Genomic DNA, 27561 nt, shown 5'->3' with positions numbered 1-27561 from the left:
CACCAGTGTACAGTCGTTCACGTCATTCATACAATTTTGCTTTCTTTGCAGTATTGCTTTGGAAGATCTGCTGTTGAGTGCTTCTTTTTGGAAATATGTCCTTGCAAAGTAAAATGTCAAAATCAGCGGTGGAAGCAGCAGGGGAAAAATGGGCACAAAATTTGAAATCAAGCACAAAGTGCCTTCCTTGTATACCAGAGCTGAAACAGGATATGAGTGACACATTATGTAAAATGCCTTCCAACAGAGACATCGTTGGAAGATTCTTGGGACTTTTTGATGAATTGAAAGGACGACATGACCGACTCAGAAAAATATCTGAGGAAGTGTTGAAGCTTTGGGAGAAGCTGAATTTTCCTGTTCTTTCCAAACAACAAGCGTCTGCAAAGGTTGACAAACTTATCACATCTTTTGAAAAACACAGAAAGCGACCAAATGCAGAATTTGAAGAAAATCTTGCTCATCTGTTCGATATTACAAAAACAAATGGAAATTGGCTTTGTAGTGAGGACAAAGAACTGTACAAAAGACAAATTGAATCAGGAGGCAGGGTGGGATATACGACTGTGAAAGTGGCTCCTATGTCAACAATCCATCCATCAAAAAGGGCCAAACGCACATCAGAACCCTCGACAAGCCAAACGGTTATCTCTGAATCCAGTGATAGTGAGGAAGGAAGCAGCAGTGGTGAGTGTGACCCTGATGTGCCTCGCTCCAACATAGATAAGAGAACTGTAAAGTTGATGGAGGTTCGTTCTACTTGTAAAACAGACAAATTTATTAACACTAATACACAAATCTGAAACACTATTAAAAACACTACAAATGCTATATGTACTCGTTTTCATGTATTCCTCATGTGTATTGTATGTCAAACTGACATGTTATAATAGAGTCTTTGAGCCGCTTGGTGTTTTAATGTGAAATATGAAACTGTCTTAGGTGCGGGAGGTTTTCAAGGTCTGGCAAAACCAAAGTCATTTTTGTGAGTTTTAGGTAAAAGTTCATCATTTATAACTCCAGGCTAATAAATTTGAGATTTGTCATAACCCTAGCCCGCAGTGCTGCTTTTACACAGCGCTTCTGAAGTTCTGAATTCGGCAGTGAAGTTTTCCCCTTAAGTGTGTTAACTCCAATCATGTGTGCTAGACTCCAGCGGGAGCCGATCTGTGTGTATGCATGTGCGCGTGTGTTTGGAGTCCATAGCGCAGATGGCGCCTTTTTACTGTCCAGTCTCCTCTTCCTCAGTGGGGCACAAATTCAACCTGTCATCTTTGATTTTTTTTTTTTTTTTTTTTGTCTTTTCTCACAGTCAAACACAGCACTTGATACTACAGGGGTGTACCACTGTGTACAGTGGGTACACAGTGGTACGGTCAAAACTCCAAGGCTAATTAAAATGGGATAAATTGAGACTTATGAAGGTGAGACTTCTAATTGAATCACTAAATGAATGGTGTGATATTTATCACGACAAAACATTCAGGCAGTAAAACTGAAGTCACTACTTTACAGAATACAGATCTACACAAAAAATAAATCATTTTCTGACATTTATTCAGCGACTTTAGTCATTTCCCCACATCATTAATGTTACATATAATACACACTTATGAAAGCTCACAACACAATTCTTTGTCAGCTTGTTGCTGCACAAACAGCATTTTCAGAGCACTTTAACCCTAGTTTAAGTCAGCGCATCATCAATTTCTATTTAATGCCTGACATCATGTAATAACGCTAAGCAAGATGGCGGCAGCTTGGCAACAGCCCACAGGCTGCATCCCGCACCTACTGGATTAAATAGAAATCGATGGGTTAGACATGTCCAAATTTAGTTTCAAAGAAAATCTGAAATCCAAGTTCTGGTTGTGAAATTCTCCATTGACGTGACGTCAGTGTGACAGTGAGAAACCACATCACGTGTGTTTCTTTTTGTGTCCTGCAGATATTGTGCACATGTTGGAGGCTAAAGAAGAGGTTGTGCCAGAGCAGCAGGATGGGAGCTCCAGACTGGACCAGGAGGACCCAGATCACCTGGCCATTAAAGAGGAACAGGAAGAACTTCAGATCAGTCAGGACAGAGAACAGCTTCAAAGGCTGCAGGATGATGATGTCATAAAGTTCACACTGACTCATGGGCATGTGAAGGGTGAAGATGAGTCGCTTCAGTTGTCAGAGTTAAAGAGCAGGGAGGCGGAGCCTGGAGCTAGCAGCTCTGACAGATACGTGAAAACAGAATCTGACGGTGGAGAACCAGACCCGGAGCTGCATCCAGCTGCTGACGAAAAGACGCACTCTTCTGATGCCGACACCGACAACAGTGACGACTGGGAGCCGAGCTGCCAGGCCCGGGCAGGTTCAAACTCTCCCTGCAAAAAAGTCTCCGTCAGTCAGAGAAGACGTCACAGTGGCCAGAAACAGTACATCTGCTCAGAGTGCGAGAAAACCTTCCACTACACGTGGGATCTGAAGTCACACATGAGGTGTCACACGGGAGAAAAACCATTCAGCTGCTCCTTCTGTGCAAAGCGTTTCAGGCAGAGTGCGCACGTGGTGTCGCACATGAGAATCCACACAGGAGAGAAACCTCACGTCTGCTCTGTGTGCAATCAGAGTTTTACGCAAAAAACTCACCTGACCGTCCACATGAAAGTGCACACAGGAGGACAAATGTTCGGATGCAGCGTCTGTAAGAAAAGCTACAGCAGGAAGTCTTACCTGAAAAGCCATAAGTGCAAAGTGGAGTACGACGCTGAGTCTTTCCTCAACTTTGTAAAGCGCACGTCTATGTACTGACCAGGCGTCTGTGCCGCGAGCAGCCAACAGACTGGAGGTTGTTGTTCCAATCACTCCATCAGGATGGTTTATTGTCCTCAGATTGGTTCACCTCCTGACCCTGGCAGACGGTACATTTTATTATTGTTGTCTCTCTGGTGTAAAGACGTGTTGTGTTCGATAGACGTCGTAGGTGGAAGTTGCAGCTCCAAATTAATGTCATTTTTCAACAACGGAGTTTGATGCACAAAGTGAAGAGGAAAAACATTCCTGAATCCAGCGTTTAGTGATTTATTATATCAAGAACAACAAGATTCGGCTGTTTTTACTGAAACTGTTTCGGGGTTTTTTTTTTTTTTTTCCACAAAACCTTTAAAAAATTTATTAACCAGCATTATTTGGGCAGTGATGTAAGATCTGGAGGTTTGTATTCAGAAACACTTCCCAGGTTATCTTAAACCATGTCTGACTGGAGGTCAGAAATTCCAAATTCCCAGTTGCTGTTGAATGCATTCTGCACATTATTGGAAGGTGGAACAAGCAGGAGGTTTTTGTCTTTGGTGTGTTCTGGATTGAGAACATGGTTCTGAGCTGATGTCTCATCTCCATAGCAACCTCACAAATCACTTTATTTTAAATGCTCGAAGGTTTAATTCTTTGAAATGCACAAAAGTAGAAAATTGAACAGTACTTCTGGAATTGGCAGGAATTAAAGTTCTCTGTCGCTGTGACAGATTTCCATTAATTGGGCTACCAAAAGGCAGGTTTCGTGCCGATGCTGTCCTGATGAAAAATCAAGGCTGGATGCAAGATCTAAAATTTGTTTTGTTTTGTTTTTTTCCCCCTCCTGGCAGCAAGTGCCTGTCTGTCCCTCTGTGTCTGTCCAAATGGAAAGAGGGTATTGTGGGGGGACGTGCCCTCCACAATACCCCTTGATTAAAGGTCCACTTTTGAAGACATTTTTCATACTACTGCTATTTATGGTAAATGGACAGCATTTATGTCACGCTTTTCCATCTATATCAGAAGCTCACAGTGCTTTACAATGATGCCTCCCATTCACACACACACACACACACACACACTGGTGTCAGGGTGCTGCCATACAACATGCTCTACACACCGGGAGCAACTTGGGGATTAAGAGGGATTGTCTGGCCAGACTGGGGTTTGAACCGAGGATCCTCTGGTCTGAAGCCCAATGCTTAACCACTAGACCATCACCTCCCCCCATTGCTGTTATTATAATAATAATTTTAACAACTAAAATGTTTAATCAGTATTTCTCTGGGTTTTACTATAGTTTTACTGTAGTTCTGGACTAAGATTAATCCATGAGCCATATAAAAAAGTTTAGTTAATTTAACTTTTTTGCATAACTAAAGTGGGCTATGAACCAATATCTTTTTTTTTTTTTAATGTAATGTCTAAGCTCAGCATTACCGGGTCTGTTTGGGGTTCGAGTTTTACAGTCAGGTCCGTGAGGATGAGGGAAGCAAAAATATGAAACTGATTATGGCTCTTGTGGTTTGTAATCTGATCAAACAAACATGTAGGTCATGGGTTAAAGTTCTCTGTCACCACGACAGATTTTTGTCATTTGGAAAATTTAACCACGCATGCGCACGTGGTGTCATGCATGTTTTGGGGCTGAAATATGATACTCTCACTGTCAAAGCAACATCCCATTCTGCGCTAATCAAAGCAGCAGCAGTGTTAGCGTGGATGGCGCTGCACTGTGGAGGAAGGAACTGTGTGAATTTTCCTTCCTCTCCGCTCTGTTTACTGCTTGCCAAGAGCCACGGTCCTTCTCCTCCCTGTCTTTGTGGGAACATTGGCAGACCTTCCCCAAGTAGAGCGGGGCGTGGCTTTGCTTTGTACCTTGAATCAGTGAAGCAGTGCTTTGATCTGCTGCTTCAGTTCTTTGTTTTATTTTGCTTTATCTTAATTTTTCCCTGCTAAAACCCCAAAGAGCATATGTCTGTGAGTAATATTTACCTTTTTAAGTTAAACCGACCTGTTCTGGTCTTCTGAAACAGTTGATAGATGTATTTTATAACTTAAAAACGGGACTGATGCTAATGCGTTAGCATGTCCATGGCGTTTTCAATGTTAAAGTTAGCATTAAGCTGTTCGCATCTCGGCATGTTTGTGTGCATTTGTTTTCTGTATAATAATTAATGGCTCAGCGTTTGTTGTCGTAAAAGAGTCAAATGTATTACAAATTGTAATATTTTGTTTATTTTATTTATATATTAATAATAATAGCAACAACAACAATAATAGTAACTAATGATGCTACAATACAATTTTAGAGAAACAGACAAAAAGAACCTGTTAAAACAAAACAGAAAAGATAAAAACAACTAACAATGAACATAAATAAATATAGAAATAACTGTTTCCTGTGAACACCTAGTGACTCTTAAACCTCCACTTCATCCCTGTTTTATTTAGGTTTAATGACAATTTGTTTCAGTCAAACCACATCTACTCAGAACTCAGAAGAAGTTTATTGCCATTGCCAGTGAACAGGATTCACAGACTAGGAATTTGCTTTGGTATAATGGTGCAGCATTAAACAGAGAGCAATATAAAATGCTAAGATAAAATATGTGCTAAAATAAGATAAAATATGAAAGGCTGTGTGCAACGACACAAACAGAACAGTCCAGAGGGAGGAGTGCAAAAACCAAAGTACATTTGTCTAAAGTGACCCGTGATAAAATGATAAAGTGACAGAGTTAAGCTTAAGGTGACTGAGTTATGAGGAGTTCATGAGTCTAACTGCAGAGGGGAAGAAACTGTTCTTATGGCGGGAGGTTCTGGTCCAGATGGACCGTAGCCTCCTGCCCGAGGGGAGTGGTTTGAACAGACCGTGTGCAGGGTGAGAAGGGTCAGCTGTGATCCGACCTGCTCCGCCCAGAGTCCTGGAGACGTGCAGATCGTGGAGAGATGGAAGGCTACAGCCGATCACCTTCTCAGCAGAGGCCACAATGCGCTGCAGTCTGTGTCTGTCCCTGGCTGTGGCCCCGGTGTACCACACCGTGATGGAGGAGCAGAGGATGGACTCGATGATGGCCGTGTAGAACTGCACCATCAGCTGGACAGGCAGCTTGGCCTTCTTCAGCTGCCACAGGAAGTACATCATCTGCTGGGCCTTCTTGATGAGGGAGCTGATGGTTGACTCCCACTTGAGGTCCTGGGTGATGGTGGTGCCGAGGAAGCGGTGACAGACCACAGTGGTGATGTGACTGTTGGGGAGGGCGAGGGAGGGCGGGGGGGCTGTGGCTTTCCTGAAGTCCACGATCATCTCCACTGTTTTCTGGGCGTTGAGCTCCAAGTTGTTGCTGCTGCACCAGGTCACCAGCCGGTCCACCTCCCTCCTGTAGGCAGACTCATCCCCATCCGAAATGAGTCCGATGAGGGTGGTGTCATCCGCAAACTTGATGAGCTTTACAGAGTCATGGCTGGAGGTGCAGCAGTTAGTGTAGAGGGAGAAGAGCAGAGGGGAAAGGACACAGCCCTGTGGAGATCCTGTGCTGAGAGCCCGAGTGTTCGAGACATTCTTTCCCAGCCTCACACGCTGACTCCGGTCCGTCAGGAAGTCTGTGATCCACCTGCAGGTGGAGTTGGGCACGTGGAGCAGAGAAAGCTTGTCCTGGAGCAAAGCTGGAAGGATGGTGTTGAATGCAGAGCTGAAGTCCACAAACAGGATCCTAGCGTAGGTTCCTGGGGAGTCCAGGTGCTGCAGGATGGAGTGCAGGGCCAGGTTTATGGCATCATCTACAGACCTGTTGGCTCTGTAGGCAAACTGCAGGGGGTCCAGGAGGAGGTCCGTGATGGACTTCAGGTGGGATAAAACCAGGCGTTCGAAGGTCTTCATGACTACAGACGTGAGAGCCACAGGCCTGTAGTCATTAAGTCCAGTGACGCGTGGTTTCTTGGGGACTGGAACTATGATGGAGGACTTGAAACAGACTGGAACATGGCATGACTCCAGGGAGGTGTTGAAGATCCCCGTGAAGACTGGGGCCAGCTCATCAGCACAGTGTCTAAGGGTGGCAGTTGAGACACAGTCTGGGGCCGGGGCCTTACGTGGATTCAGCCTTTTGAAATGTCTCCTCACGTCCTCCTCTTGGACCGAGAGGGCAACAGGGGGAGTGGGGAGGGCAGCAGTGAGAGGGGGGGGGACCAGAGTGTTTGAATATCCAGTTGTGTGGGGGGTGGGGAGGTGTGAGTCCTTGTCTTCAAAGCGTGAATAGAAGACGTTCAGGTCGATGGCCAGCTTCAAGTCGTCAATAGAACGAGGTGCTTTGGGCTTGTAGTTGGTGATCTCTTTCAACCCCCTCCACACAGAGGTCGAGTCGTTGGCAGAGAACCTTTGCTGCAGACGTGAACTGTACATGGATTTAGCCTTTGCCACCTCCTTGCTAAATCTGTACTTTGCACCTCTATAGCTGTCTCTGTCTCCTTCTCTGAAAGCCACCTCTTTCTGCTGATGGAGCTGCTGGAGTTCAGGTGTGAACCAGGGCTTGTCATTGTTATATCTCACCCTGGTACGCTGTGGGATGATGCTGTCTTCACAGAAATGAATATATGACGTCACAGTGTCCATGTAGTCATCTAGACTGTCTGTTGAAGCCTCAAACATATCCCAATCCGTAGTGCCCAAGCACGCGCGTAGCTCCTCTACAGCTTCATTGCTCCACACTTTAGACGTCCTCACAACAGGTTTAGAGAGTTTAAGTCTCTGTCTGTACGTGGGGATCAAGTGGACCATCATGTGATCTGAGAGTCCCAAAGCTGCACGGGCCACCGCGCGGTAGGCGCCGCTCACTGTCGTGTAACAATGATCTAACGTGCTCCCTTCTCTGGTCGGGCATTTAACAAACTGTTTGTATTTTGGTAATTCCTGACTGAGATTCCCTTTTTAAAATCACAGAGAATTATAACAAGAGAGTCCAGAAAGTCTCTCTCCACGTTCATAATCTGATCCGCGAGCGCGCGCTCGGCTCGTGCACGTCCGCGCTCAGTGGAATATACACAGAGCAAAGTATGAAAGAGTTAAACTCACGTGGAGAGTAGAACGGTCTACAGTTTATGAGGAGATATTCCAGAGAGGGACAGCAGTGTTGGGAGATCACAGTCACATCGGAGCACCAGGCGTTGTTGATATAGAAGCAGAGTCCTCCCCATCTAGTTTTTCCACCAGAGAGTGCTCGGTCTCTGTCTGCGCAGAGGAGTCGGAATCCCTCTAGTTGGAGCGCGCAGTCCGGTGTCTGTGCATTTAACCACGTCTCCGTGAAGCACAGTACACAAGATGAGGAGAAATCTCTATTCTTCTTCATCAGCAGTACCAGCTCATCCATCTTGTTGTGGAGTGAGCGGACGTTGGAGAGAAATATCCCAGGTAGGGGTGTGCGCGTGCCCCTTCGTCTGAGGCGCACGAGAGCTCCAGCTCGTTTTCCTCTCTGCCGTCTTCTCACTCTTTTGGCCAAAAAGTGAACCAGTTCAGCTGCAGGCACTAAAAAAAAAACTGGCGTAATGACCGTGGGTGGTGTTGATCTGATGTTTAGAAGCTCCTCGCGGGTGTAGGAGCACAATGACACGATTTACATGCACATCTAAGCTGTGTTTTTACACAAGAAAAAAATAAAATGCAGTAAACCGCACATTTGTGTCTTTTTTCATGAAAATAATTTATTAAAGATCACATATTACACTTTAATCGGGCCTTTAAAATACTTTTGTGGACTTACTGTAATATGTAAAAAATGCTCATAATTGGGTGAAACCTGATGGAAATCTCTTTGTTGTGTGTTGGTGATGTATGTATGTGCAAAATAAAACAATACACTGCTCCAGGTGTATTTTTGACAAGAATATAACATCATAACTTTGTTACAAGGTCAAACGTTGATGTTGTGTGATACCTCAAGCAACTCTGTTTGTGGTGTGTACGCAGAAAAGGCTTCCTCTGCATTACAGCATCATACAGCATCTCTTTGTGCAAAGTGTGCTGTATAGTCGAACGATGCACAGAGACACTATCTACAGCAAGATCCTGTTGTAGGTCTTTAGCTTATCTGAAAATTTTCTTGGCCTGCCACTTCGGGCCTTAACTAGTACTGTGCCTGTGGTCTTCATTTCCTCACTGTGTTCCTCACAGTGGAAACTGACAGCTGAAATCTCTGAGATAACGTTTTGTATCCTTCCCCTAAACCATGATGTTGAACAATCTTTGTTTTCAGGTCATTTGACAGTTGTTTAGAGGCTCCCATGTTGCCACTCATTAGAAGAGATGCAAAGAGGGGAAACATTTGCAAATGGCCACCTTAAATACCTTTTCTCATGATTGGATTCACCTGTGTAAGGAGGTCAAGGTTTAATGAGCTTACCAAACCAATTTTGTGTTCCAATAATTAGTGCTAAATGTATTCAAATCAATAAAATGACAAGGGTGCTCAAATTTATGCACTTGCCCAATTTTGTTTAAACAGTTATTGCACACTTTCTGTAAATATTAGAAACTTCATTTCACTTCTTTCACTTCTTCACTTATCAGTGTGTTCGTCTGCTCTATGATATGTTTAACTGAAATCTCTGATCCAGACAAACGATTTATAAAGGAAAATCATGGAAATTATCAGGGGGCCCAAACTTTTACTTACAACTTTAGAATCTATTCATCAGGAGAACAATTTGCTCTTTTCTTAACTGTCTCCACCTGGTTTTACCTTAAACTCTGGGACACGACCACAAATGGGTTTCTAGTAAAAGGTCAATGAATGGATTATGAGTTGACTGTAAAAATTTTTTTCAGATTTTAATTTTTTTTTTTTTTTTTTTTGCTTTTATCCCTGAATTAGGCAAAAACAGCTGTTCTTATCTTCTGATACAGTCCACTTCCTGAAGTTGGACTCGGGGCATTTTAACAGTGAAATATTTCAGAGATTGTCCTCAGTAATGTCTGTGTCTCTGGACCTCAGTCTGTGGGGCAGAGAAGGGTCTGAGAATTACACCTGGATTCACCAAGTGTGACTGTTGGATGTCGGCATTCGGTCGCTGTTGGACGTCAGTAATATAAGTAATATTTGTGATAAATAAATGAATAAAGTTTGGCTTCATTAGACACGTGTGATCTTGTTTTGATTGTGATGTTTGTTTGTTTCTTTAATAAAATGGCTGCAGACACGTTCAGTTTGTGATCCTCTGGTCTGCAGGTGGTTGTTGTGTGGGCCGCTGAAGAGGAGGTACTGCTGGCCCACCACCACCAGAGGGCGCCCTGCCTGGAGTGCGGGCTCCAGGCACCAGAGGGCGCCGCCGCCTCACGTGAGCAGCTACGGTGACAGCTGTCACCCATCACCTGAGACAGCTGACGGCAATCATCTGTGGGGTATATCAGCAGGACGGCACCTCCACCTCATTGCCGAGATATCGTTTCTACCAGAGAGGTAACGTATCGAAGCTACGGAGTGTATCTTTTTGGATTTGTGCTTAGTTTGTGGATTACTGTTCCAACGAGAGGTGGAGGTAACTTCCCTGCTGTTCGGAGTCCTGGGTGCAAACGTGCCCCCATCTAACTGTCCTTTGTTCCTCGCCAGCAGTACCAGGTCCGACACACGGAGGCAGTGGCCACCTGGGAGTTCGGGACTTGGCGGCTCCAGTATTCCCGGGGTCCTGTGGCGGAGGAAGCCGTGTGGTTCCGGTCTTACCTTGGAGAGGCGTCTCCTATCTTCGAGCCTGCCCACACGACACTTTTGTGAATTGACTGTTGTCCATTGCTGTGATTGGTTGTATTCGTTGTGCACATTCACAACAGTAAAGCTTGTTATTTTGACTTACTCCATTGTCCGTTCATTTGCGCCCCCTGTTGTGGGTCCGTGTTCCTACACTTTCCCAACAGGATATCTCGGCCAGCGTCATGGATCCCGAGGGGCGTCAACCGGCTGTTGAACGGCCAATGGAAGAACAGGACGCGCAGGCGTCCGCGGGAGGGGTAATCGGTGAGTTGCAGCGGATCCTCACCGCTTTCACGACTCGGTTGGATTTCATGACCGAGCAGAACGTCCTCCTGAACCGCAGGGTGGAGGCTCTCGCCGCGCAGGTGGAAGCGCGCCCTCCGGGCGCCGCTGCAGCTCTCCCTCCCGTAGATCCTGTGCGTAACGTTGACATTCCACTGGTTGTTCAACGACCTCTCCCTCCTTCCCCGGAAGCATACATAAGCCCTCCAGAGCCGTACGGAGGCTGTGTGGAGACGTGCGCAGATTTTCTGATGCAGTGTTCGCTCGTCTTCGCACAGCGTCCCGTTATGTACGCGACCGATGCTAGTAAAGTAGCTTATGTCATAAACCTGCTTCGCAGTGAGGCACGCGCTTGGGCTACAGCGCTCTGGGAGCAGAATTCACGGCTCCTTCTGACATACGATGGGTTTGTGAGGGGGCTCAGAACCGTGTTCGATCACCCTAATAGGGGCGAGACCGCTTCAACCGTGCTACTGTCAATGAGACAGGGGCGCCGGAGCGCAGCTGTTTATGCAGTCGACTTCCGCATCGCGGCTGCGAGATCCGGCTGGAATAACGCTGCCCTCCGCGTCGCCTTTGTAAACGGACTGTCTTTGGTTCTCAAGGAGCACCTGGTGGCTAAGGACGAACCGCGGGATTTAGACGGGCTTATCGATCTTGTCATACGGTTGGACAACCGGTTAGAAGAACGTCGGCGGGAACGAGACGAAGGGCGTGGCCGGGCACGCGCCGTCCCTCTCCCTTCCGGTTCCGACCGCGCTCCGCCTTCCCCACGCTCCACGGCCCCTGCGCTCCGTGAGGCCACAGCTCCCCCTACTGACGAAGCTATGGACACGAGTAGGGCAACATTTAGGGCACCAGCTGCACAGAGGAGACGGGCCCATGGAGCTTGTTTTGTTTGTGGTGCACTAGAGCACCATGTGAGAGACTGCCCCGAGCGGTTACAACACCAACGCCCGCCCCTAGAGACTGGGCTAGGGGTGGGTCGAGACATTCACGTGGGACACACCCACATTGCTACACGACTCCCAGTCACGATCCTGTATGAGGATTTAACCCTGAAGGCCCCAGCACTGGTGGACACGGGCTCTGAGGGGAATCTGTTGGACTGCAGATGGGCCAGGGAGATAGGGCTCCCTCTGGTGGCGCTTACCTCGCCTGTGCAGGTTCGAGCGCTAGATGGCTCCCTGCTCCCTCCGATCACACATAAGACACCACCTGTAACGCTGGTGGTGTCAGGAAACCACCGGGAGGTGATCGAGTTTTTTGTGACTCAAGCCACTTCCCGTGTGGTTTTAGGCTTTCCCTGGATGTTGAAGCACAATCCCCGGATTGATTGGCCGTCCGGGGTAGTGGTTCAGTGGAGCGAGACCTGCCATCGGGTGTGTCTAGGTTCCTCGGTTCCTCCTGGCTCCCAAGCTAAGGAGGAGGTCAGAGTCCCGCCCAATCTGGGGACGGTGCCGGTGGAGTACCACGACCTTGTCGACGTGTTCAGCAAGGATCTGGCGCTCACACTCCCCCCCCACCGTCCGTACGATTGTGCCATCGATTTGGTTCCAGGCAGTGGGTTCCCGTCCAGTAGACTGTACAACCTCTCACGGCCTGAGCGCGAATCAATGGAGACCTACATCCGGGACTCGTTAGCTGCCGGGTTGATCCGAAATTCCACCTCCCCGATGGGCGCAGGTTTCTTTTTTGTGGGTAAAAAAGATGGCGGACTTCGTCCATGCATCGATTATAGGGGGCTGAACGAAATCACGGTTCGCAACCGATACCCGTTACCCCTGTTGGATTCGGTGTTCACGCCCCTGCATGGAGCCAAGATTTTTACCAAGCTTGATCTTAGAAACGCGTATCATCTGGTTCGGATCCGGAAGGGAGACGAGTGGAAGACGGCATTCAACACCCCCTTAGGTCACTTTGAGTACCTGGTCATGCCGTTCGGCCTCACAAACGCCCCCGCGACGTTCCAAGCCTTGGTTAACGACGTATTGCGGGACTTCCTGCACCGGTTCGTCTTCGTATATCTAGACGATATACTCATCTTTTCTCCGGATCCTGAGACTCATGTCCGGCATGTACGTCAGGTCCTGCAGCGGTTATTGGAGAACCGGCTGTTTGTTAAGGGCGAGAAGTGTGAGTTTCACCGCACCTCTTTGTCCTTCCTGGGGTTCATCATCTCCCCCAACTCCGTCGCACCTGATCCGGCCAAGGTTGCAGCGGTGAGAGACTGGCCCCAACCCACAAGCCGTAGGAAGCTGCAACAGTTCCTCGGCTTTGCGAATTTCTACAGGAGGTTCATTAAGGGCTACAGTCAGGTTGTTAGCCCCCTGACAGCCCTGACCTCACCAAAAGTCCCCTTCACCTGGTCGGATCGTTGCGAGGCCGCGTTCATGGAGTTGAAACGGCGCTTCTCGTCTGCACCCGTTCTGGTGCAGCCCGATCCTAGTCGCCAGTTAGTGGTTGAAGTGGACGCCTCGGACTCAGGGATAGGAGCTGTGCTGTCCCCGAGTGGGAAGACCGATAAGGTCCTTCGTCCGTGTGCCTATTTTTCCCGCAGGTTGACCCCGGCTGAACGGAACTATGACGTCGGCAACCGAGAACTCCTTGCGGTGAAAGAGGCTCTTGAAGAGTGGAGACACCTGTTGGAGGGAACGTCCGTGCCATTCACGGTTTTCACTGACCACCGGAACCTGGAGTATATCAGGACCGCCAAGCGGCTGAATCCCAGGCAAGCCCGCTGGTCACTGTTCTTCGGCCGTTTTGACTTCCGCATCACCTACCGGCCCGGGACCAAGAACCAGAAATCGGATGCCTTGTCCCGGGTACACGAAGACAAGGTCAAAGCGGAGTTGTCGGATCCACCGGAACCCATCATCCCGGAGTCCACTATCGTGGCCACCCTCACCTGGGACGTAGAGAGAACCGTCCGGGAGGCCCTGGCACGAAGCCCGGACCCCGGGACTGGGCCAAAGAACAGACTTTACGTCCCACCAGAGGCAAGGGCTGCAGTTCTGGACTTCTGTCACGGCTCTAAGCTCTCCTGTCATCCAGGGGTGCGAAGAACCGTGGCAGTTGTCCGGCAGCGCTTCTGGTGGGCGTCCCTGGAGGCCGACGTCCGGGACTATATCCAGGCCTGTACCACCTGCGCCAGGGGCAAGGCCGACCATCGCAAGGCTCCGGGACTGCTACAGCCGCTGCCCGTGCCTCATCGCCCCTGGTCCCACATCGGCCTGGATTTTGTCACGGGCCTCCCGCCGTCCCAGGGAAACACCGTGATCCTCACGATAGTGGACCGATTCTCCAAGGCGGCCCACTTCGTGGCCCTCCCGAAGCTCCCAACGGCCCAGGAGACAGCGGACCTCCTGGTCCACCATGTCGTCCGCCTGCATGGGATACCATCAGACATCGTCTCCGATCGCGGTCCCCAGTTCTCCTCGCATGTCTGGAGGAGCTTTTGCCGGGAACTGGGGGCCACGGTCAGTCTCTCGTCCGGGTATCACCCCCAGACCAACGGGCAAGCAGAGCGGGCCAATCAAGAAATGGAGCAAACACTGCGTTGTGTGACAGCCGCGCACCCGGCGGCCTGGAGTACTCATCTGGCCTGGATCGAGTACGCCCACAACAGTCAAGTGTCATCAGCCACCGGCCTCTCCCCCTTTGAAGTGTGTTTGGGGTATCAGCCCCCATTGTTCCCGGTGGTTGAGGGAGAGGTCGGTGTGCCCTCGGTCCAGGCCCACCTGCGGAAGTGCCGTCGGGTGTGGCGTGCCGCCCGTTCTGCTTTGTTGAAGGCCCGGATGAGGGCGAAGACCCATGCAGACCGGCGGCGGACCCCGGCCCCTACGTATCGCCCCGGGCAGGAAGTGTGGTTGTCCACAAAGGACATCCCGCTACAAGTGGCCTCCCCTAAACTGCAGGACAGATACATAGGACCGTTTAAAATTCTCAAGGTCATCAATCCCGCCGCAGTGAGGCTTCGGCTTCCAGCCTCACTGCGGATCCATCCAGTATTTCATGTGTCAAAGCTCAAGCCCCATCACACCTCGCCCCTCTGTACACCCGGTCCGGCACCACCTCCTGCCCGGATCATCGATGGCGAGCCGGCTTGGACAGTGCGCCGGTTGTTGGACGTCCGACGGATGGGCCGGGGCTTTCAATATCTGGTGGACTGGGAGGGGTACGGTCCCGAAGAACGCTCCTGGGTGAAGAAGAGCTTCATCCTGGACCCGGCCCTCCTGGCCGACTTCTACCGTCGCCACCCGGGCAAGCCCGGTCGGGCGCCAGGAGGCGCCCGTTGGGGGGGGGGTCCTGTTGTGTGGGCCGCTGAAGAGGAGGTACTGCTGGCCCACCACCACCAGAGGGCGCCCTGCCTGGAGTGCGGGCTCCAGGCACCAGAGGGCGCCGCCGCCTCACGTGAGCAGCTACGGTGACAGCTGTCACCCATCACCTGAGACAGCTGACGGCAATCATCTGTGGGGTATATCAGCAGGACGGCACCTCCACCTCATTGCCGAGATATCGTTTCTACCAGAGAGGTAACGTATCGAAGCTACGGAGTGTATCTTTTTGGATTTGTGCTTAGTTTGTGGATTACTGTTCCAACGAGAGGTGGAGGTAACTTCCCTGCTGTTCGGAGTCCTGGGTGCAAACGCGCCCCCATCTAACTGTCCTTTGTTCCTCGCCAGCAGTACCAGGTCCGACACGCGGAGGCAGTGGCCACCTGGGAGTTCGGGACTTGGCGGCTCCAGTATTCCCGGGGTCCTGTGGCGGAGGAAGCCGTGTGGTTCCGGTCTTACCTTGGAGAGGCGTCTCCTATCTTCGAGCCTGCCCACACGACACTTTTGTGAATTGACTTGTCCATTGCTGTGATTGGTTGTATTCGTTGTGCACATTCACAACAGTAAAGCTTGTTATTTTGACTTACTCCATTGTCCGTTCATTTGCGCCCCCTGTTGTGGGTCCGTGTTCCTACACTTTCCCAACAGTGGTGTTGTGTTTGTGGGCCGCACAGCCAGTGAACTTTATTTTGAAATGAGAAATTGAAAATTTGGAAATAATGGTTTTATATTTTTTAATAGAAAACAGGCAAAATCATTTCCTTTGGTGCGTGTCCAAAGGCGAGTCAGGAATTACGGCAGCTGCGTGAAAACTTCTTTGCTAATTTTACTTTGATTTTAATTGTATGTGACCAGATGTGTCACTGGATTCTTCGTCTCATGTGAACGCAAAGAAAATAACTTGCGGATATCAGAATGATTTTTATATCGAAGTACAACCTGAAAACTCATTAATTGTCAATAATAAATGATGTAAAGCCGGCACTTCATGAGGGTGCAGTGATGCTCTTCGTTTGCACACTTTCAGTAAATGAATGCTGTTTTTATTTTATAACAACGTCTATAAACCCAGAGAATATGCTCACGAGAGTTTTAGTCACAATATACAAAGAGGTTAATGCTGCTGTCCGTGTACAGCGGTTAAAGTGCAGCCTGATCAGAGCATCTCAATGCATTTGTCCTGCCATGAAATGTTAACCATAATGCACTGCAGCATGTGTGGTCCAAACACTAAAACCTTCAAAATTAGTGCATTACTTTAAAACTAAAACATATAGCTAATATTTTCACTTTATAAAACCCAGACGTGATGTTAATTTAAATAACGTGTCTGGAATTAGTTTGGTTAAAATTTTAACCATAAGCTTCTTGCTGAACAGCTGCTTCCTTGCCTGGTTCACACCCTTCTCTGTGCTGGTGCGATCATGCAGCAGGACCATAAATCGCTCCAGTGGTTGCATGTACTCGTCAATGGCACATGGGTCTGGCATCGCACCCAAGGCACAGAATGCTGGTGTGACATTGGTGGTCCAGATGTCCCATACAGTCTTCTTGCCCCTGCCGCCAAAATAGTACACTGTGTGACAACCAGTGAAGGTGTGGAACATCGGCAAGGCCACACATCAGTCAGGACCAGCTGGTGTCCAAGTTTCTCCATCTGCTGCACTGTGTCCGTCACTGCTGTGTCCACAATGTCTCCGCTGTTCAGGACAAGGAGATCACTGCTGTATTCAGCAAACGGGTTCCCCTTCTCCAGCATGGCTCAGCTCAGTGATCGCACATCTTGTGCAAATGTCATCTGTGTATGTCTCTTCCGTTCATGGTGACATCCATCTGTGTCCTGCCTCTTCTCAGTTGATCCCACAAATTTCTGAAATAAATGAGCCATCTCAGGACCAGATACCATCCAGTGGCAAAGGGCTGCAGTGTTCCCCGTCAGGCCCACAGCACTGGCATCGACCTTCACCAAGAGACGATCTTAGACAGGGCTGCCTGTAGAGCAGGAAGTCGGTCTCATGTATCGCTCTCAAGCAGACCATCACAGCCAGCTCCAGCTGCAGGATGAAGCACCAGAATTGGAACTGAGGACATGCATCGGACCTTGCATCACACCAGTCTTCAAATGGCACCACTTCACTTGCATCTTACAAGGTCTGGATGTACAACCCCTGGCAAAAATTATGGAATCACCGGCCTCGGAGGATGTTCATTCAGTTGTTCCACCAAAGATTTTCAATTGGATTAAGATCTGGACTATTTGCAGGCCATGACATTGACCCTATGTGTCTTTTTGCAAGGAATGTTTTCACAGTTTTTGCTCTTTGGCAAGATGCATTATCATCTTGAAAAATGATTTCATCATCCCCAAACATCCTTTCAATTGATGGGATAAGAAAAGTGTCCAAAATATCAACGTAAACTTGTGCATTTATTGATGATGTAATGACAGCCATCTCCCCAGTGCCTTTACCTGACATGCAGCCCCATATCATCAATGACTGGAAATTTACATGTTCTCTTCAGGCAGTCATCTTTATAAATCTCATTGGAACGGCACCAAACAAAAGTTCCAGCATCATCACCTTGCTCAATGCAGATTCGAGATTCATCACTGAATATGACTTTCATCCAGTCATCCACAGTCCACGATTGCTTTTCCTTAGCCCATTGTAACCTTGTTTTTTTCTGTTTAGGTGTTAATGATGGCTTTCGTTTAGCTTTTCTGTATGTAAATCCCATTTCCTTTAGGCGGTTTCTTACAGTTCGGTCACAGACGTTGACTCCAGTTTCCTCCCATTCGTTCCTCATTTGTTTTGTTGTGCATTTTCGATTTTTGAGACATATTGCTTTAAGTTTTCTGTCTTGACGCTTTGATGTCTTCCTTGGTCTACCAGTATGTTTGCCTTTAACAACCTTTCCATGTTGTTTGTATTTGGTCCAGAGTTTAGACACAGCTGACTGTGAACAACCAACATCTTTTGCAACATTGCGTGATGATTTACCCTCTTTTAAGAGTTTGATAATCCTCTCCTTTGTTTCAATTGACATCTCTCGTGTTGGAGCCATGATTCATGTCAGTCCACTTGGTGCAACAGCTCTCCAAGGTGTGATCACTCCTTTTTAGATGCAGACTAACGAGCAGATCTGATTTGATGCAGCTGTTAGTTTTGGGATGAAAATTTACAGGGTTATTCCATACATCCTCCGAGGCCGGTGATTCCATAATTATTGCCAGGGGTTGTATTGCTGTAGGCACTCTGCTGCAGTAGATGCAGGCTACTGGCTGTGACTTGGTGAGTCCGTCTTGTGCGTGTCATGTGAGACGCTTTCAGAAACAAATCTGCTGTTGAACTGGTAGCAACCCCAGCCTGAATGAGTGCTCCTGTCCAGCTGCTGCCCTCCAGAACATCTCCAAGGACCTTGAGGGACGCCATCTTGATATGTAAAAATGTGTTTTATGCTAATTATCCCGTGACTAACACCACATCTATTATACCCAAAACAATTACATATGCCAGTAGAGTAGAAAAAAGTAAAGGAAAAACATAAGAGTGCACAGAGCACCATTACTACGGCAGATACAACATCTGAGAAGCTATTTTGGCAGCCATTTTGTAAAATGGCGAGCACTCTGCTCATGGAATGAATCTGGAGTGACCCTATATAACGCAGTTTTGATTTGACACATACCAGTTCGAGCAGTTACGACAAATAAATGTCAAATGCAACATTTTTCAACCAGTCACATAACATTACTGATCCACGCTGAGGTTCAATGGCCTGCCCATCTCTGTGCAGGTCGAGTGCAGGTGGAAGAGGCAGGCAGAGCACTGTGTGTGTGTGTGTGTGTGTGTGAGAGCAGCTTGCAAGCTGTCATAGCAACTCTGTTCAGTGAAGGCATCTTTCAATACAACATCTAAAATTAAAGTCCGTTTCCTGTCCGTTTGAGTCGTCTGAATTCACTCCCCACATTAAACTACCGGGAAAATCAGGGAAGCCCCCTTCAAGACAGAACAAGAGCTTCGAGATGTACAGATTCCCTTCAGATCCGAACAGACGAATAATTTGGGAAAATAAAGTCAGCGTGTGGGATGGAAGTGACTTCATCATCAAAGCTTTGAGAGGTAAATTTATGGTTCAGTCCCATGTCCAGTAAAACTCACCTAAACCGTCGTCGTATAAACCAGATATTCACAGTCACTGGACAAAAAAAGTCCCAAAGTTTTTGTATTGTTCTCCAGGTAATAAACAATGTACAATGAATTTTGTACAATGGATTTTTCGCTCACATCAGATAAAATATCCCATCTGATCACATTGTGTTTCCATTAAAAGCCCGAGCATGTGGGACCAGAGTCATTTCTGTGATTTTAAAAAATTGTCCATTTACTTTTTTCACACCGTGTTCAGCCTCAGACCCGCGGCCTGATGTGCACCTGTTAAATCAGATGCAAAAGGCTGTGATTTGACACTTTTCTGCTTTCACTCTTTCCTCTCATATTTTAATAGTTTTTACAGTGCGCACGCTGATTACAAATGGATCAGAAAAGTCTGCAAATTTACAACACAGAATTGGTAAAAGATGAGATTGTACAGTTTACCTTTCATTTGGAGGTGACGATTGTAGAAAGAAAAGCTTGTTGAGGGTCAAAATTAATCCAGAATAAAGCAAAATCCAGAGATGGAGAACTTTAAAACTGTCACGCACGTCATTGCATGACACGGAGTTACAGAGCTGCAGCTGCATAAATCAGGCTTTAAATTAATCAAATAAATCATCATGAATGGTAAATTTATGTAAATTTGTTATCTTAACTGTTTTTATATTTATTTTGATATCACCTGTACCTGGATGTGTTGATGTATGTGGTTAAAAGATTTTAAAAAATATTGAAAACATTAAAGGTTTATTCAGTAGTTCAGTGCAGTTGGAACCAAAACTGCGTCATGCTGCTCTCTGAATAAAGGGACCCTGACTCGTAGTATTCGTGTCTGTTCATCCTGGTTTGGTCTCTGAGCATCTGACTGAGTCTGAATGCTCCTGTTTTGGATACGATGAACCCAACTCAGTCATTTATCCTGGATGTGTGAATCTTATGTTTCGTGCTACGGGCCCTAGTCTGAGTGACGTTACACAAACTAAACCAAAACCCGCCATGTTTTTGTTTTTTTACTTGATGGCCCCTCCCCCAGCTGTAATAATTAGCATTTTGAATCACTTTTCTTAGAGTAAAACTTTCAGACCTGTGAGGTTGACTTAAACCTTCTGACGTCACAGCAGAAAATCAAAGTATTCATCAGCTGAAAGTGTCGACTTGAAACGTCAATAATTTGGTCAAGGCGCGTCCGCAACACCGCAGAACTGCCTTAGGTCCTGGAGAGCAACCACCCAGGCACATAACCGGTCCATCCCAAAGTCTCCATAGTAACAACCAATCTGCTGCAACCAGGTGAAAGGTGGGCGTGCCTATAGTCATATAAAAATGTGGGCGTGTCTAGAGTCTGGCAAAAGCTGGGTGTGTATTTAGTTCGGTGGAAATGTGGCCGTGTCCTTGACCTCCAGCTGCTGAGGTCGTCAACACTGAGGCACGTGCATGCTGGATCATGTGCACAGAAACAGACCACATGGACCCTTGTTCCCTCACAATGTCAGTGATCCTGATTTCACTCATTCATTCATTCACGTTAAAAACATTATGGATTTTATTAAACAAACAAATCAATTAATAAATTCTTTTCAGATTAAAAGATGTTAAAAATGCAATAAAATTGTAGCCGTACAGCAGATATGACTGATTATAAAAACCTGACGGTACTTTAATGTCGTGATTTGGGTCACAGACCTGCAGCAGTCAAAGGTTCACCCAGAACCCCCTCTAAGTGAGTCAGTCAGTCTGTAGTCTAATTTACACCGGTGTCGCAGCTTGTCCTCTTTATTCTGTGTTTTGACTCCGCCCACTCGCTTCCCTTGGGACACAGACACAGGAGGCAGACTAACCGCAAGACCAAAACCCAGAGTGGCCAGAGCGTCCTTTAACTGTTGGGAGAGTGAGGCAGTTGACGCCCACATGCACAGCGCCTCCTGCTGGCCTCCGTCACACCAACAGCCAACAGATCATCACACAGATTTTATTCCTCACTATAAACATCACATTTTATAGCTTCGTGATCATTTTTTCGTTCTCCCACAGCAGTGGGTTTGAGACCAGAGGATCCTTGGTTCAAATCCCCATCAGACTGGAAAGTCATTAAGGACTTGAACAAGGTCTTTAATCCCTAAACTGCTCGACGTGCACCTGAGCCCCTTACATGCAGTCTTGTATAAAGTACTTCAAAGTGATAGTATCTTACCATAAAATGACTTTGGTAAAAGTTAAAGTCTCCTTGTTGGGTTTGCACCCTGTTTTTAAAGAAATGAGAGGCACAAACACTGAAAAGAAACCAGTCAGAGAGAGACAAATATATACGAGGTCTGTCAATAAAGTAACGGTCCTTTTTATTTTTTTCAAAAACTATATGGATTTCATTCATATGTTTTTACGTCAGACATGATTGAACCCTCGTGCGCATGCGTGAGTTTTTCCACGCCTGTCGGTGACGTCATTCGCCTGTGAGCACGCCTTGTGGGAGGAGTCGTCCAGCCCCTCGTCGGAATTCCTTTGTCTGAGAAGTTGCTGAGAGACTGGCGCTTTGTTTGATCGAAATTTTTTCTAAACCTGTGAGACACATCGAAGTGGACACGGTTCGAAAAATTAAGCTGGTTTTCAGTGAAAATTTTAATGGCTGATGAGAGATTTTGAGGTGATTCTGTCGCTTTAAGGACTTTTCACGGAGCGAGACGTCGTGCAGCGCTCTCAGGCGCCGTCGTCAGCCTGTTTCAAGCTGAAAACCTCCACATTTCAGGCTCTATTGATCCAGGACGTCGTGAGAGAACAGAGAAGTTTCAGAAGAAGTCGGTTTCAGCATTTTATCCGGATATTCCACTGTTAAAGGAGATTTTTTTAATGAAAGACGTGCGGACGGGTCCGCGCGTCGGGACGCAGCCGCCGCGACGCTCCACCACAGGAAAAACACCTCCGTTGGAAGCCTTAAGGACAAGTTGGAACATGTCCAGCTGTTAAACAATTTCTCATATACTCACTCCACTGAAAGCCATCAAAAGCCGCCTGGATTTTACAAATGGTTATCAACACGGAGGTGTTTTTCCTGTGCCGCCGCACCGCGTCGGCTGCATCCCGACGCGCGGACCCGTCCGCACGTCTTTCATTAAAAAAATCTCCTTTAACAGTGGAATATCCGGATAAAATGCTGAAACCGACTTCTTCTGAAACTTCTCTGTTCTCTCACGATGTCCTGGATCAATAGAGCCTGAAATGTGGAGGTTTTCAGCTTGAACAGGCTGACGACGGCGCCTGAGAGCGCTGCGCGACGTCTCGCACCGTGGGAAGTCCTTAAAGCGACAGAATCACCTCAAAATCTCTCATCAGCCGTTAAAATTTTCACTGAAAACCATCTTAATTTTTCGAACCGTGTCCACTTCGATGTGTCTCACAGGTTTAGAAAAAATTTTGATCAAACAAAGCGCCAGTCTCTCAGCAACTTCTCAGACAAAGGAATTCCGACGAGGGGCTGGACGACTCCTCCCACAAGGAGTGCTCACAGGCGAATGACGTCACCGACAGGCGTGGAAAAACTCACGCATGTGCACGAGGGTTCAAGCATGTCTGACGTAAAAACATATGAATGAAATCCATATAGTTTTTGAAAAAAATAAAAAGGACCGTTACTTTATTGACAGACCTCGTATGTATTTTTTGCTCTGCGCAGAGGAGGAGAACAATGAAGCAGCTTGTAAGTGCTCAGCTTCAAAGCTCTCCTAAAATCTCCTCCTCTGGCCCAGCCTTTTATTTAGTTCATCAACATGAGAAAAAACAAACAAGGACAGTCGGGAGAGGTTACACATGAGTCATGTCTGCAAGAGGGAGATATCGGGACAGGTGACTGCTGGAACCTTCCATTCCTGCGACATGAACCTTGCGGCTCCCACAGCAGGATAAGGCACTTATGTAAAATGAAAAATAGCTTGCTTACTCATGAAGAATGCAGACAACAAGTCTTTCTTTCTAAAACCTCCTCTTCTCACAAAGAGGCAAAATAATAAGCATAAACTATAAGAAAATAAATAATAATAATATAAGCATAAACTAAAGAAAATAAATGATAATAAGAGCATGAACTATATAAAATCCTTGACACTCCTTTAAAAATATTACTTGAGTAAAACTCTTAAAGTATCTGACATTTTCTATACTTAAGTATCCAAAGTAAATTTCTCATATAAAATGTACTTTAAGTAAAAGTAAAATCCAAAACGAGTGGAGGGTGAAACAGCGACATGAACATAAAGTCAGTGTGGTGTCTGGAGAAACCAGGAGGGGGCCTCCGCCCCTATAAAGTCTGGATCCGCCTCTGGAGGAGCAGTTGGTGTTGATGACGGGACGAGTGAGCAACAGGTGGATGTAGCTGTAAATAAAATTGGCGTTCTTTTTCCTGGAGGATCCACACACAATTTTCTGTTAAACACAACAGTCATTTATTTGTGCCAAATTTAAGGAAAAGTAAAAAAACAAACAAACAATGTAAGCGTCACCATCACCAACCACTGTAAAGCAACCAAACTGTTAGATAATATCTGTGCTAATTCTTTGTTTTATGTTAGCTAGCAAGTGTTTGTGTTATTTGTTTGGAAGTTCTGAGAAAAATAAGTTAACTTCATCATCTGTCCAAGTTTCAGACACAGGGAGAGCTCCCCCTGTTGGTGAGAGCCAGTAACATTAGAAATGTGAGACTAAACCACACCCATGTTAACACCCACAAGGTATAAAAAGTGTCGTATGACTCATTTTAGGGGCCTTTCACAAGATGGACACTGTCTGTGAGGGTCCCAGGCCTGGTTTCTAACTTCTTCTTCTTCGTCTTTCGGCTGTTCCCGTTAGTGGTCGCCACAGCAGATCAATCGTTTCCATCTCACCCTGTCCTCTGTATCTTCCTCTGTCACACCAACCACCTGCATGTCCTCTCTCAGCACATCCATGAACCTCCTCTTTGGTCTCCCTCTTCTCCTCCTGCCTGGTGGCTCCATCCTCAGCATCCTTCTCCCTATATACCCTGGGTCCCTCCTCTGCACATGTCCAAACCATCTCAATCTCGCCTCTCTGACTTTGTCTCCAAACCGTCCCACCTGAGCTGTCCCTCTGATATGTTCATTCCTAATCTTGTCCATTCTTGTCACTCCCAAAGAGAATCTAAACATCTTCAGCTCTGCCACCTGTCTTTTTGTTAGTGCCACTGTCTCTAAACCGTCCAACATAGCTGGTCTCACTACTGTTTTGTAAACTTTCCCCTTCACTCTTGCTGATATTCTTCGGTCACAAGTCACTCCTGCCACCTTTCTCCACCCACTCCACCCTGCCTGCACTCTCTTCTTCACCTCTCTACCACACTCTCCATTACTTTGAACAGTTGACCCCAAATATTTAAACTCATCTACTTTCACCACTTCTACTCCTTGTAACTGCACTATTCCACTGGGCTCCCTCTCATTCACACACATGTACTCAGTCTTGCTTCTACTGACTTTCATTCCCCTTCTCTCCAAAGCATATCTCCACTTCTCCAGACTAGACTCAACTTGCTCTCTACTCTCACTACAGATCACAATGTCATCTGCAAACATCACAGTCCATGGGAACTCCTGTCTGATCACATCTGTCAACCTGTCCATCACCACTGCAAACAAGAAAGGACTCAGAGCTGATCCTTGGTGTAATCCCACCTCCATCTTGAATGAGTCTGTCATTCCGACTGCGCATCTCACTGCTGTCAGACTATTCTTGTACATGTCCTGCACTACCCTAACATACTTCTCTGCCACTCCAGACTTCCTCATACAATGCCACAACTCTTCTCTTGGCACCCTATCATAAGCTTTTTCTAAGTCCACAAACCCACAGTGTAACTCTTTCTGTCCTTCTCTGTACTTTTCCAACAGTATTCTCAGAGCAAACACTGCATCTGTAGTGCTCTTTCTCGGCATGAAACCATATTGCTGCTCACAGATCTTCACCTGTTTTCTAAGCCTAGCTTCTACTACTCTTTCCCATAACTTCATGCTGTGGCTGATCAGCTTTATGCCTCTGTAGTTACTGCAGCTCTGCACATCACCCTTGTTCTTGAAAATAGGAACATGACCTTTAATAAACTCAAAATAAGGAATAAAATGGTTTGGTTTTTTAAGCATTTTTCTTTTTTGCTTTTCAGCACCCCCCCCCCCCCCCCCCCCATTACAGCCCTCTTTAACCCCCCTGCCACTTTAAACTTTTTTTTTTTATTGTAGATGTAAATTAATATTCAAAGTTTTCAGCTAGTTGACAGTAGGGCTGTACAATATGGACAAATTATCGTATCTCAATATTGTCATATAAATTGTCATGTAAATGTCACTTATATACATGCTGTCCATATTCTTGAGCCGCTTAGGTGTGTAGGGAGAGTTCCCATGGGATAAAAAAGATTTTCAACCGACCATCCCTGGTTCTCAAGACCAGGAACCTAAGTGGCTCTACTATCTTTTTTTTTTTTTTTAAAGATATTTATGTCTACCTTAGTAAACACTAGTAGAGCTCCAACTTAGATTTGGAATGTACAATAGAAGATATACCTTACTGAATTTTCATATCAACATGATATACGATATGACTATGATTTGACACAAAGTGCAGCAACAGTGAAAATTAAACCTTCTTAAACAAAACAGTAATAATATCACACTCATTTTGACTCATCATAAGGTTAGGATACTGTGCCCTCCAAAAGTATTGGGACACTTGGAATTTCACACATTTTAATTTGTTTATGCCATTTTAAATACTATAAATAAATAAATAAATAAAGAATAAAAATTTCTAAAATTCTCTTCTTCAAACTCAAGCTCAAAGAAAATCTCTAAAACTTGATAAAACCTGTAAATAATAATCAGTTTTACTGCCAGTTTTCTTCAGACAAGTCAGGGGATGGAAACATGAACATTATGTCTTGGACTTTATTTACATCAATTATGAAGAAATACAAAAGTTTCTTTCACCAAAACATCAAATCGAGTCTTTTATCCCAAATGTACTTTCTGTCAAATTGTAGCTGAACTTTCAGGTCTTCTTTTTAAGAAAATCCTCCTCTACACCACTTCATCAGGAAGCTGGATTTTAGATTTTTAATTCATTTATATCAAGTTGTAGAGATTTGCTTTCAGTTTGAGTTAAGGAAGATAATTTTAGAAAAAAAAAAAAGGATTTGAAATGGAATAAACAAATTAAAATGTGTGAAATACCAAGTGTTCCAATACTTTTGAGGACAATTGAGAAACAGTGAGGAGCAGCATCTTACATCTCATATAAATAGTGCAGCAGATAAGAGAAAATTTAGAGTGCAATCCTGCAAATGGTGATACAAACATCACATTCAGCACAAATAATCCATAGACATGAACTCTTTAAAAAAAAATTGATTTGCCACTTGAATTTTCAATAAGCAGTCAGGTAGGGGTCAACTGAAGAATTACACAGGGGTCAAAATTAAAAGATGCTCCAATCATATAGAAAACTACACCACATTATTTGCCTGATCATAAAGATTGAAAAAAAGGTTTAGTTTGGACAATCTGTGACTGAATGTTATGGAGTTACGAGGTAAAAGCAGCAAGAATGGTGACAAAGGTCAGTTTCAGTTTGTACAGGGGTCAAAGGTTAAAGTTGCTCCATTAATTTTGCTCCAGCTGTATTTGTTGCTTGTATCACCATTTGAAGGATTGTTTCAGTTATCTGCTGCACTAATAAGCCAACAACAATAAGACACCAAATTAAAGGAGAAATGCTGTTTTTAACAACCTGGACCTCATTTCTGACATAAAATACAGTCGTTTACTCACCAATATAAGTTTGGTGTCATTAGAAGTCCATAGTTCAAACAGTGTGTTCAGTTCAAATCTGAAGCAAACATTTTTCTTCTTCTACTAAGGTGGATTAGAACTTTTTGTGGTACACAGCACCAACTACTGGACAGGAGGAACCTAGCAGTCAATGTGACTCACTGATTTGAAAATACAGGTCTTTCAAGCAGACGTGTGTTGCCATGATGTGTCAGTCATCTGTCTATTATTAGACTCTATTGGCTTTGCTCAAAATGTAAATGAGTCCACCCACCACTTTAATCATATCTTAGATCTTGTTCTGACTTATGGTATGGAAATAGAAGACTTAACTGTATTCCCTGAAAACTCCCTTCTGTCTGATCATTTCTTAATAACATTTACATTTACTCTGATGGACTACCCAGCAGTGGGGAATAAGTTTCATTACACTAGA

General features: G+C 46.0%; 1 protein-coding gene across 3 annotated transcripts in view; it reads left to right on the top strand.

The window, feature by feature from the left end:
- The window catches only part of LOC117511363 (zinc finger protein 184-like), a 44336-nt gene that overhangs the window by 6637 nt on the left and 10138 nt on the right, over window positions 1–27561 (top strand). The window contains exons 2-3 of one of the 3 annotated variants that reach the window (XR_004560937.1): window positions 52–687; window positions 1949–2909. Coding sequence is in view for 2 of the 3 variants with exons in the window: in XM_034171403.1 (XP_034027294.1) it covers window positions 96–687; window positions 1949–2799 (1443 nt within the window). In the remaining variant the exon portion in view is untranslated. Of the gene's footprint in view, window positions 1–51; window positions 688–1948; window positions 3117–27561 lie in introns of those variants that run through there. The other 2 variants (XM_034171403.1, XM_034171404.1) reach the window with 2 other exon arrangements.

This window comes from Thalassophryne amazonica, chromosome 5 (assembly GCF_902500255.1).
Source record: "Thalassophryne amazonica chromosome 5, fThaAma1.1, whole genome shotgun sequence".
In the NCBI taxonomy this organism is placed as follows: domain Eukaryota; kingdom Metazoa; phylum Chordata; class Actinopteri; order Batrachoidiformes; family Batrachoididae; genus Thalassophryne; species Thalassophryne amazonica.
The sequence above is the reverse complement of the archived record's forward strand: the minus strand, read 5'-3'. Positions and strand labels throughout refer to the sequence as shown.